The sequence below is a fragment of the Pristiophorus japonicus genome, chromosome 5 (assembly GCF_044704955.1).
Source record: "Pristiophorus japonicus isolate sPriJap1 chromosome 5, sPriJap1.hap1, whole genome shotgun sequence".
Taxonomy (NCBI): Eukaryota; Metazoa; Chordata; class Chondrichthyes; family Pristiophoridae; genus Pristiophorus; species Pristiophorus japonicus.
The window spans coordinates 80,156,281-80,169,842 of NC_091981.1; the positions used below are offsets into that span (position 1 = coordinate 80,156,281).

Below are 13,562 nucleotides of genomic sequence, written 5' to 3' on the forward strand. Positions count from 1 at the left end.
TCATATAAGAAAAATCTGTCTGAATGCAAATTTTATGGTGTTTCTTTAAAAAAAATAAACCACAGCCAGTTCTATTCCTTCTACAGATTACCTGGTTGAGAGACTGGCAAAATTTGCCCACTGTGGGAATCACAGGTATGTGAATGTCAATGGAGATAGGGATTTGCATTCAGATCTCTCTAATTTGGAGGCCAATTTTCCATGGATGCTGCTTCCAAACTGCCCACAAGGACAAATTCAACATTAACCAGAGCTGACAACATCGTGCAAATTCTAGGTTTGACATTTTCAGTTGTGACTCAGCCCTATGTTCAAAGTATCACCTCCGCCCAAAAACAAAATATAAACATGGTTAAAAACAGCAAGTAGTGTGACATAGGTTGCCTGACCCTCCACCTAATCCCTCTTTGGGTGCTTTTTCACTCTGCCTTCTCTTCGGTTCTCTCTTACTTAGTGTGCCCCTGTGCTTTTTTCTTTTGACTAGATTTATTTTTTCTTCCCAGTCGTCTTCCGATTTATAAGCATGCACATTATCTTACCACTTGATTCTGTGCTTAAAGTAAATTGTTGCCCAGGGTGGAAGTTTATTTCATGAAAAAAACAATGCCACAAGGGCAGTGGGTTTTCTTTCGGTTTTGCTTCAAAAAGACTTAACATTTCATTTTGAATAGAAAAAGAAGCCGATTTAAATATGCCACAGAGACGATGGTGGTGAATCAGAAGTGGCGCAGCCAATGGCCACTAAAGGTCACAAATCATATCGCACCTTTGTAAGATTGTCAATACTCAAAACGATCAAGATTAGTGAATTAAGAAAGGAAAAGTAACATTCATTTTGATAGCTTTTAATTTGTTTAGTAGTAACAGCTTTTAATTTTGATTAGTGGCAGGTGGTGAGGGAATCAACACGAGGGAAAAACCTACTTGACCTCGTCCTCACCAATCTACCTGTCGCAGATGTATCTGTCCATGACAGTATTGGTAGCAGTGACCACCGCACAAGTCCGTGTGGAGGCGAAGTCCTGTCGTCACACTGAGGACACCATCCATCATGTTGTGCCGCACTACCACCATACTAAATGGGATAGATTCAGAACGGATCTAGCAGCTCAAAACTGGGCATCCATGAGGTGCTGTGGGCCATCAGCAGCAGCAGAATTGTATTCCAACACAATCTGTAACCCGGCATATCCCTCACTCAACCATTACCATCAAGCCAGGGGACCAACCCTGGTTCAATGAGGAGTATAGAAGAGCATGCCAGGAGCAGCACTGGGCGTACCTAAAAATGAATGCCAACCTGGGGAAGCTGCAACACGGGACTACATGCATGATATACAGTGGAAGCAGCATGCTATAGACAGAGCTAAGCGACCCCACAACCAACGGATCAGATCAAAGCTCTGCCGTCTAGCTAAATCAAGTCATGAATGGTGGTGGACAATTAAACAACTAACAGGAGGAGGAGGCTTCATGAACATCCACATCCTCAATGATGGCGGAGCCCAGCAAGCAAGTGCAAAAGACAAGGCTGAAGTGTTTGCCATCATCTTCAGCCAGAAGTGCAGAGTGGATGATCCATTACAGAAGCCAGTCTTCAACCAATTCAATTCTCTCCATGTGATGTCAATAAATAGCTGACCGCACTGGATATAGCAAAGGCTTTGGGCCCCGACAAAATCCCAGCTGTCGTGCTGAAGACTTGTGCTCCAGAACTTGCCTCGCCTCTAGTCAAGCTGTTCCAGTACAGCTACAATGCTGGCATCTACCCAATATGGTAAAATGCCCAGGTATGTCCTGTCCACAAAAAGCAGGACAAATCCAATCCGGCTAATTACCACCCCATCAGCCTACTCTCAATCATCAGCAAAGTGATGGACGGTGTCATCGACAATGCTATCAAGCAGCACATACTCACCAATAACCTGCTCACTGAAGCTCAATTTGGTTTCTGCCAGGATCATTTGGCTCTAGACCTCATTACAGCCTTGGTCCAAACATGGACAAAAGAGCTGAATTCCAGAGGTGAGGTGAGAATGACTACACTTGACATCAAGGCAACATTTGACCGAATGTGGCATCAAGAAGCAAATGTGTCTAGTTGCAACACCAACGTTCTGATTAGTCCCCTGGGAGGACAAAACACACCCAGCAGTTTCTTTAGATTGTGTAATTAGATCCTCCCTGCCTACGTAATCAGTTACTTTGCAAAGTGTAATTCGAGCCATTCTGACTGCCAACTCCAGACAGAACAGAGCTTACATGCGACACACAGAACTAACCCTCGCGGATTAAGACCTCCTATCCCCCAATCAAGTTTCTGCCCCCACCGCCCAAGTTCCTGACCAACCCAAGTTCCTGACATTCTCCCCCTGCATAAGTGCCTGACCACCCCCCCCCCCCACCCCCAGGTTACTGCTTTCACCCCTTTTATCAAGTTCCTTCCCCCTCCCCCATGGATTCCTGACCTCCCATTGCCCAAGTTCTTGCCCCCCCGGGTTCCTGACCTTCTCCCCCCAACAAGTTCCTGACTTTCCCTCTGCGCAAATAATCACTCCGTGGTAAAACTAAAGTCAATGGCAATCAGGGGGGAAACTCTCCACTGGCTTGAGTCATCCATAGCAGAAAGGAAGATGACTCTTGTTGTTGGAGGCTAATCATCTCAGCCCCAGGATAGCATTATAGGAGTTTCTCAGAGCAATGTCCAAGGCCCAATTATCTTCAGCTGCTTTATCAATGACTTTCCCTTCATCATAAGGTCAGAAGTGGGGATGTTCGCCGATGATTGCACAGAGTTCAGTTCCATTCACAACTCCTCAGATAATGAAGCATACCATGCCCGCAACCAGCAAGATCTGAACGATATTCAGGCTTGGGCCATAAGTTGCAAGTAACATTTGTGCCACAAAAGTGCCTGGCAATGACTATCTCCAACAAGAGAGAATCTAACCACCGCCCTTGACATTCAACGGCATTACCTTCGCCAAATCCCCCATCATCAACATCCTGGGGGTGGGGTCACCATTTACCAGAAACGTAATGGGACCAGTCACATGAATACTGTGGCTACAGGAGTAGGTCAGAGACTGGGTATTCTGCAGCGAGTGCCTCACCTCCTAACTCCCCAAAGCCTCTTCACCCTCTACAAGGCACAAGTTAGGAGTGTGATGGAATACTCTCCACTTGCCTGTATGAGTGCAGCTCCAACAACACTCAAGACAGGACAAAGCAACCCGCTTGATTGGCACCCCATCCACCACCTTAAATATTCACTCCCTCCACCACCGGTGCACCGTGGCTGCAGTGTGTAGCATCTACAAGAAGCACTGCAGCAACTCATCAAGGCTTCTTCGATAGCACCTCCCAAATCTGCGACCTCTACCACCTAGAAGGACAAGGGCAACAGGTGCATGGGAACATCATAAGCTCCAAGTTCCCCACCATCCTGACTTGGAAATATATCGCTGTTCCTTCATTGTTGCTGGGTCAAAATCCTGGAACTGTGGGAGTCTCTTCACCACAAGGACTGCAGCGGTTCAAGAAGGCGGCTCACCATCTTGTCGAGCATAATTAACGATGGGCAATAAATGCTGGCTTTGCCAACTACACCCATATCCCAGGAATGTTTATAAGGCTGACTGCTTGTAACGCCTTCATCTCACACTCGCATCAGGTGCTGATTCGTGTATGCAAAGACTCACTTTAGCCACAGTAATACAGGGCCAAGCTGCTGTATACCCGATGTACTGGGTTCAAGTTTAATGCACATGGAGACATAACCCCAGGAAATAAACTCTCTGTAGCTGTTATTCTATCTGACAGAGAAGAATATTTCACAGAAAATCTTACAGTGGCCCTCTAACTTAAAGGGAATCGAATTCTTTGCTTAAGCCTCTCTAGAAACAGCACAACAATATCCATTTACTAATCAGACCGAACAATTCCACGGTCGTCATTCTTAGTCTCAATGACTGAGGTGTGTGCACGCCTTTCTTCGGCAGCATGCCTGCAAACGGCTAAAAAACAACTGCCGTAAATCAAGGAAATTTGCTATCACAGCTGTTTTGAATGGTATGGGGGGGGGGGGGAGAGAAGAGAATTCCAATTAACTTTTACCTGTTTCCATAAAGATCTAGGCACAGCAGCACAAATGGCAAGTAAAGAGCATAACTCACTTACACCATACTTTCCAGGAACTTCTGGGCAAGAATAATGGCATACACCATAAATGCCTCATTATGATGGCACAAATTCTCAAGAAATTCCAGGCCATTGCTTTAGAACAATTTTCCTGTGCATAGACACCCAACTCCATCACACCCACCCCCCTCCCCATCCCACATAAATTGCTGTAATTTCCACATGCATGTACAATTTTAAAGTAGGAACAACATGTATTTTTTTTGCAACTCTACATTATGGGAATTGGAATCCTCCATTATAATCAAATCACAATCCTCAGCTGGGAATAAGATTGTATTACTGCATGGGAGTTGTTAGATTTGCATTTCCACAAACAGTTTGTACATATTCAGCATCAATATTATGACAGAACGAAACACAGCAGAATCTTTATCTGCCTTATTGTGGGGCCCTAGTAGATAATAGAAATTAGTAATGACAATGGAGAGTTCCCAAATTATAGTTTTTATTAGAGATGAGGTTTAGATGTGTTGCTTATCTTCACCCACTTGCTTCAGTCTTCTCTAACAGTGTTCCCCTGTGTTACTCTGCTTTTTCTGGCATGATCACAGTTGGCACAGAAAAAATTGAACTAGCAGCTCAATTTTTTTCCATGCACCCACTTGTGACTTCAGCCATTGGACCTGTGCATCCCCAATGCCAAAAATAGACACACACAGGTTCAGAAGTGAGTGCTAAAGGCAATGTGCTTACCCTCCAGCAAAGCTGTCAATGGTTTATACTATCAGTGAAGCTGGAATGGACTCGATGCTGCTTTTGCCACTTATCTCTGTAGTTGGGAGGCTGTGAGTTTTGGCTGTCTCTCTTGGGTCTGAGGGAAGTCCAGTGGCTGGAGTTGCAGGTGGGTGGCAGTGGAGAGCTCTGAGCCAGCAAATCAATTAATTATTCTAGTGCCAGCTAGCTTTGCCGGCAGGAGCAGAATGGACATAGCCCTGACCCGAGAACCACTCAGCTCCTAAAATGAGGATAATAAGTCTGGATAATTGGGGTTCCACTGTAAATCCAAATACATAAAAACTAAACACAAATACCTTGTATGGCTTATTGACTTCTAAACACCTCATGACGGTGAACCAGATTCCGCATTATGATTTTCCCATCTTTCCATCAGCAAAGGTAAACAAAATATAAACAGGAATCATAATTAATCAATCCTACCTTTGTGGTTGAAAATGCCCTCCATTTCCATACTGCTACGCGAATGTGCAATACATAGAACACTGCTAGGAACCACTCCTTCTGCAGCAGGGGATCGATCAGTCGTCCGCACCAGGCACCAATCCGGCTTATCATGAGGCCTCTCTAAAACCTCCACGGTCTGACCACGGCGAATGCTCAGCTCATTGCTGTTGGTTGCTGAGAAATCATGGATGACGACTGTTAACTCGCACCCACCAGACAGCTGTGCGGAGGTAAAGAAACACACAAGTGATGCAACATACTGACCCTGACAAAAATAACATCTTTTGAGACCTTTCCGAGCTCATCCTGTCCATGAGACCCACTTCCTGCTCCCTTGATCCGATTCCCACCAAACTGCTGACCACCCAACTTACTTTTCTGGCTCCCATGTTAGCTGACATTGTTAACTGTTCTCTATCCTCAGGTACTGACCCATCTCCCTCAATTCTGCCGTCATCACCCCTCTCCACAAAAAAACCCTTGACCCCTCCGTCCTTGCAAACTGCCATCCCATCTCTAACCTCCTTTTCCTCCCCAAAGTTCTTGAACGTGTTGTCGCCTCCCAAATCCGCGCCCATTTTTCCCGCAATTCTATGTTTGAATCCTCCAATCCGGTTTCCGCGCCTGCCACAGTACAGAAACAGCTTTCAAAATCACAAATTACATCTTTTGTGACTGTGACAAGGGCAAACTATCCTTCCTCATCCTTCTTGACGCCGTTGACACGGTTGACACTCTATCCTTCTTCAACGCCTCACCACCGTCATCCAACTGGGTGGGACTGCACTCACCTGGTTCCATTCTTATTTATCTAATCGTAGCTTCTCTTCCCACTCCCGCATCGCTACCTCTGGTGTCCCCTAAGGATCTATCCTTAGCCCCCTCCTATTTCTCATCTACATGTTGCCCCTTGGCGACATCATCCGAAAACACAGCTTCAGTTTCCACATGTACGCTGATAACACCCAGCTCTACCTCACTACAACTTCTCTTCACCCCCTAAATTGTCAGAGACTGCTTGTCCGACATCCAGTTCTGGATGAACAGAAATTTGCTCCAATTGAATATTGGGAAGACTGAAACTATTGTTTTCGGTCTCCGCCAGAAACTCTGTTCCCTAGCCACTGACTCTATCCCTCTCCCTAACTTCTGTCTGAGGCTGAACCAGACTGTTTGCAACCTTGGTGTCATATTTGACCTTGAAATGAGCATTCGACCACATATCCGCAGCATAATGAAGACCGCCTATTTCCGTCTCCGCCCTTGCCTCAGCTCATCCGCTGCTGAAACCCTCATCCATGCCTTTTACCTCTAGACTTGACTATTCCAACGCACTCTCCTGGCAGGCTTCCCACATTCTATCCTACGTAAACTAGAGGTGATCCAAAACTCAGCTGCCCGTGTCCTAACTCGCACCAAGTCCTGCACACCCATCACCCCTGTGCTCGCTGACCTACATTGGCTCCCAATTAAGCAACACCTCGATTCAAAATTCTCATCCTTGTTTTCAAATCCCTCCATGGCCTTGCCTCTCCCTGTCGCTGTAATCTCCTCCAGCCCCACAACCCCCCACCCCCGAGATGTCTGCACTCCTTTAATTCTGCTCTCTTGAGCATTCCTGAATACAATCGCTCAACCATTGGTGACCGTGCCTTCTGTTGCCTAGGGCCTAAGCTCTGGAATTCCCTGCCTAAACCTCTCCGCCTCTCTTTCCTCCTTCAAGACGCTCCTTAAAAACCTCTTTGACCGAGCTTTTGGTCACCTGCCCTAATTTTTCCTTATGCAGCTCGGTGTCAAATTTTTTTATCTCATAATACTCCTGTGAAGCACTACATTAAAAGTGCTATATAAATACAAGTTGTTGTTGTTGTTGACAGAAGAAACTTACTACCTCCAGAAGGAACTGCTACCAAGAAGCATGATGCAACTTTCTTAAATAAATCAGATGCCACAAAATATTTAACCATTACATAGAACAAATCACACAATTTATTTCCAATACAATCATTCAAAAAAGCTTGTGTCAGAAATCTAAACTAAACACTTTTTTTACATTTCTACCAGTGGATATTTTCAGAGTTGGCATCTAGGTTGAAGAGGAGACTGGCCTGCAGTGCAGTGGTGTCATTGTGCATAAGGTGGTCTGGATGGAGGGGTCTCTTGGATCGGTTTGCGATGCCACCGTCTCCTTCATGGATACCTCATTTATGCAAGTTCCCCACTTTGCTATCTCAAGGTGTCAGCAGTGGCTTAGTGGTAGCATTGTAGCACCTGAGTGAGAAGGTTGTGAATTCAAATCCCACTCCAGAGACTTGAATGCATATCTAGGCTGACACTTAAGTGTATTACTGAGGGAATACTCCACTGTTGGGCGGTGCAGATGAGATGATAAACCGAGACCCAGTCTACCCTCTCAAATGGATAGGAAGGATCCCATGACACTATTCGAAGAAGAATAGTGGAGTTCTCCCCAGTGTCCAGGACAATATTTATCTCTCATCCAACATTCCTAAAAAAGATTATCTGATCATTATCTTATTGCTGGTTGTCGGACTTTTCTGTCCATGTTTCCTACATTACATTAAGGAATTCTTTACTCAGAGTGTATAGAATGTGGAATTAATTGCGCAATGGAGTGATTGAGACAATTAGCACAGATGAATTTAAAGAAAAGCTAGATTAGTATAAGGAATAGAAGGTATGTTGATAGGGTGAGATGAAGTAAGGTGGGAGGAGGCTCGTGTGGAACATAAACACTGGCATAGACCTGTTGGGCCGAATTGCCTGTATCTATCCTGTAAATTCCACGTAATACAACAGTCACTACACTTCAAAAAAAAGTACTTCATGGGCTGTAAAGTGCTTTGGATATTCTTGAGTGGTGAAAGGCATTATATAAATAAATGTTTGTTCTTTGTTTGCTTGAAGAAATCTTCTCCACTGGTTGTGAAGCCCAATCTTCTTTCTGAACTTATGTAGTTTGGAACTGGCAAGTTACTGCTATTAAGGCCAATGGTGAGCTCCCAGTCGTGCTTGAATTCCCAGCACCATCCAAAGAGTCTCTCTCGCTCTTCTCTCTCTCCTTCCCATCCAAGAACTCAGACGGGCAGAAATCCAATGGACTGAGGTGCGTGAGGTTGAGTTACAGGGAAGGGAGTCTGAGACCTGGAGCTTTAAAGTAACAGAACCCAGCGTGGGATAATGTGGACCCAATTCTGGGAGCAGAGCTACAATATTCAGGACAGTACTTCCTGGACTGGAGTGGAACATATAGTGGTCGCTGAGAGAATGGGGGATTTGGTACCAAGACCAAGGTTGGGCTGCAGAGTCACTGGCCATGGAGCAAAATCACAGCTGCTGATAATCTTACACACCCAAAGCTCACATTTAGCAGTAATAAGGATCGAGTTTGATTGTGTGACAAGGTAAAACATGTGATAGCAAATCGACAAGCCATTTTACATCTCTCCCGGCAGGCTGCCGATTTGCGATCCCCTATTTTACACTATCGTACAAGTTAAAATCTACTCTATGATACCATGTCTCAATAATGGCACTCAAAGCAGATGGACACAATCATTTAGTGCCGTTTTTATATATATATATATATATATCTAGACTGCTTTAACTATTCAGGTATTGTCCTTTTAATTAAACTGTACAGCTCCTTTAATTACTCCTACAAAATGTGGTGGTATGTATAGCTTTTTTGGGTTTATCAGTCCAAACACAAAGTATTACATTTGTTAAGAATGTAACATCCTGCCTCTCTTACATTACAACAGTGATTACATTGCTTTGAGACATCCGGTGGTCGTGAAAGGTGCTATATAAATGCAAGTCTTTCTTTTTCTTTTCTCTGCTCGTCAATCACTTCTGATGAAAACTACACGTCCTTGTAGATGAGGCTGACAACAATGTGTGCATGTGTGGGCAGAAGTTTTTCTGCGCAAGTTTTCCACAAATATACCAGTTACAAATTTTGGGTCTGCCTTATACATCATCTCAAGGACAAAGGTGCTGATCACTCCAAGCATCTTTTAGTAAGTAGTGTGCCCACACAGCCCAGTATCTAATTGTAGAATAGCATAATCCAGGGATGTAAGAGTAAGATCTCTTGTGATCTGAACTGAATATTGTATCTTTAACACGTGCCATTCTCCAATCTTTCTGAGTGCGACTAAAACAATTAGTGAGAGAAGGCCAATTACGAATTAATTTCTGCTTTTTTTTTTATAAATAGCAAGTGAATGTATAGAGAAACTGATTCAACTAACTACAGAAATCTGAAGAAGAAGAAAACTAATAAAAATGCACCACACTATCCCCAAGTGTGGGCTTGCTTTATTTTTCCTGGTCACCCTCCGATTCTGATCAGTTCTGGGCTTCAAATGAATGAGCTTCCCCTCGCTAGATCAGCCTTCCTCCCTGGACCAAGCTGGGTGACTGACTTATTATACATCCCTTTATCCTCGACTGCATTCGCAGTCAGTGAGAGAGCTGCTCTTCAGAATCCTTCACCAAACAAAAATTCACCAGTAGGCCTGCCAATAAAGATGGCTAATCTGCTAATCCCAATCTCTTTCCATGAAAAAAAAGAGAGAAAAAAAAAATGACCTCACCATTTGCTATGTTAGTAAGGCAATAGATGTTTACATATGTACTAGGAACCACACTGCCTTTGGAGTCATGTACTTCAAATCAGATGAATGTAATATATGGGGTTTCAAACATGGGCATGTTTGTGATATTTAGTCTGACCATGGTGGTGGTTACTATTTGAAGCACAGGTTTAGTGGACTAAAAGATAATCTTTCATCTATGCTTTTCTAATGTCTCACATAATAAGACTTCATGTAGTTATCGTCAAAGTGGTTAAGATAATGATTCCCCTCCCCCACCCCCGAGTATTTCAGTTCTGCACCTGCCTAAGACAGACATCTATATATTGGTACAGGAGGTGGGTTCACTTGGTGTTACCTACACCAAGCTCTAATTAATCATTCAGCCAATTTTCTGCAATCCAATTGGTTCTTTACAAGATATAGATCATTCAGACCGCATAAAAGGTTATAAAGAGAAGGACTCAATCTTTTAATACAAAGAAAGATACAAACAGCAAGCAATTAGGAATGCATATGGCATGTTGGCCTTTATTGCAAGGGGGTTGGAGTACAGTAGTAAGGAAGTCTTGCTATAATTGTACAGGGCTTTGGTAAGACCACACCTGGAGAATTGTGCCCAGTTTGGTCTCCTTATTTGAGGAAGGATATACTTGCCTTAGAGGTGGTGCATGAAGGTTCACTAGATTGATTTCTGGGATGGGGGGTTGTCCTATGAGAAGAGATTGAGTAGATTGGGACTATGCTCTCTGGAGTGTAGAAGAATGAGAGGTGATCTAATTGAAACATATAAGAGGGGGATTGACAAGGTAGATGCCGAGAGGTTGTTTCCACTGGCTGGAGAGTCTAGAACAATGGGGCATAGTCTCAGGATAAGGGGTCGGCCACTTAAGACTGAGATGAGTAGGAATTTGTTACTCAGAGGGTTGTGAATATTTGGAATTCTATACACCAAAGGGCGGTGGATGTTGAATCGTTGAGTATATTCAAGACTGAGATCGATAGATTTTTGGACTCTGAGGGAATCAAGGGATATGGAGATCAGGTGGGAAAGTAGTGTTGAGGTCGAAGATCAGCCATGATGTTATTGAATGGCGGAGCAGGCTCGAGGGGCTGTATGGCCCTCTTGTGTTCCTAATTCTTATGTTCTTTAATTCTTATGTTCTTAAAGGCATGGATTATATTTCTATGAAACCTTTACAACAACCAGGGATTAGTGTATCTAAACCTAAATAAATTAAATAGGAAAGCAAAAAAGCATCCTCAATGGAATAAGTCTGTGCATTTTATTTGCATATTTGTAACAAGACTGATTTCTAAGAAACATTTCAATAAACAGGGTCACATATGCATTAGGAATCATAGAAAACACGCAGAAAAAATATGTCTGACCCTCTTGCCTACTAGAAGTGGTTGTGAGCAGCAGCAATTTCATCAATATTTACTCAATACTACAAATGAAATACAGTATGTAGAAGCCAATTTTTTAAAATTAGTGATTGTTGCTATAGCAGCAATGACGAACAGGGTATGAGAGCAGATGAGCAGTGATAAACAAAGAACATCCATGTTGTAGTATTAAAGGTTTATTGCCTGAGAATTCTACTTTTAATCTGTTTTTATTTTTAGCTGATATCATTTCAAAAATCAAATATTTAAACATTGGTATACGAATGGTGGGATGGAGTGGAGGGAAAGGGAAGAGAGAATGAGTTCAAGTTGCACATTTTTTTAAATCACAAAGTCAGCACATTAGAGCAGATTTTCTTGCATGTCGCGGCAGATTTTATAGCACAAATCAGAACATTATAATCCCACTACGTGAAATGCTTTGAAAGATTTACCCGCATAAACGCACTAAGCTCACAGTTTCTGCTCTCAGATCAGCTGAAGAAATGGTGTGTATTTTGCCGTAATTGCCTAAAATGTATAAGCACATTATTATATAAGGTCAAAATTAATGAGCATTTTGAAATGCATGAATTAATCAAGAACAGACAGCAAGGATTTGTTAAAGGCAAGTTATGTTTGACAAATTTGTGAGTTTTTTGAGGAAAGGTGAGGGAATTGGATAGATGAGGGAATGCAATAGATGTAGTGAACGTAGATTTTCAAAAGGTGTTCGATAAAATGTCTGACAGGTGTTTTTTAATTTAAATTTGAGGCGCATGGTCAAAAGGAATTGTAGCAACACGGATAGAAAATTGGCTTGCAGATAGGAAACAAAGGGTTAGGGTTAATTGATGTTGCTCCTGTTGGGTAAAGGGTGTAAGTGGTGTATCCCAAGGATCAACAACATTAATAACTTGCCTTTAATGTGGGAACACATCCCAAGGTGCTTCACAGGAGCGTGATCAGACAAATATTGGCACTGAGCCCAAGGAGGAGATATTATGATGGGTGATTAAAAGTTTGGTTAAATAGTTGGGTTTTAAGGAAGTACTTAAAGGAGGAAAGAGAGCTGGAGAGATTAAGGGAGGGAATTCCAGAGCTTAGGGCCTAAACGGCTAAAAACATGGCTGGCAGTAGTTGGGGAGGTGGGGGGTAGGCAAAGGAAGTGGGGGCTGCACAAGGGGCCGGAGTTGGAGGAACGCAGAGTTATAAGAGGGTTGTAGGGTTGGAGATCACAGAGATATGGAGAGGCAAGGCCATGGAGATTTGAAAACAAGTATGAGAATTTTAAAATCAAAGTTTGGTGGACCATGAGCCAATGTAGGGCAGAAAGCTCAGCAGAAACGGGTGAGCGGGACTTGGTGCGAGTTAGTACATGGGAGGCAGTTTTGGATCACCTCAAGTTTATGGAGGTGATCCAAAACTAGGGAGGCAGGCCAGGTGTGCATTGCAATAGTCAAGTCTAGAGGTGATAAAGGCATGGGTGAGAGTTTCAGCAGCAGGTAAGTTGAGGTTAGGGTGGAGATGGGCGATATTAGTAAGGTGGAAATGGGCAGTCTTAGTGATAGAACAGATATGAGGTAGGAAGCTCAATTCATGATCAGATATGACACCAAGATTGTGAACAGACTTGGTCAACCATAGACAATGGAAAGGGAATGTAGTTTCTGGCATGAACCGAAGACAATGGCTTTGTCTTCCCAATATTTCATTGGAGGAAATCTCTATTCATCCAGTGCTGGATGTCAGACAAGCTGTCTGATATTATAGAGATGGCGGAGTGTCCAAGAGAGGTGGAGGAGAGACAGAGCGGGTATTATCAGCGCACTTGTGAGTGGTGAGTGGGACCTGGTGCCGGGTAAGATATGTACAGCAGAATTTCGGATAAGATTAAGTTTATGCAGGGTGTAAATGGGAAGACAGCCAGAAGAGCATTGGAATAGTTGAGCCAGGAGTTGATAAAGGGTTTCAACAGCAGACAAGCTGAGGCAAGGGTGAAAACGGGCGATGTTATGAAGGTGGAAGCAGGCGGCCTTTGTGATGGAGAGGATATGGGGTCGAAAGCTCAGTTCAGAGTCAAATTCTCACATTACATTACAACGTTGACTACACTTCAAAAGTACTTCATTGGCTATAAAAACTTTTAGGACAGCCTGAGGTTGT

At 43.4% G+C, this 13,562-nt stretch overlaps 1 protein-coding gene across 3 annotated transcripts in view; it reads right to left on the reverse strand.

The window, feature by feature from the left end:
- LOC139264385 (triple functional domain protein) overlaps positions 1-13,562 on the reverse strand; it is a 760,938-nt gene that overhangs the window by 180,331 nt on the left and 567,045 nt on the right. For all 3 annotated transcript variants that reach the window (XM_070880754.1, XM_070880753.1, XM_070880752.1), the window contains one exon: positions 5,362-5,605. In XM_070880754.1, coding sequence (XP_070736855.1) covers positions 5,362-5,605 — 244 coding nt within the window. The remainder of the gene's footprint in view (positions 1-5,361; positions 5,606-13,562) is intronic.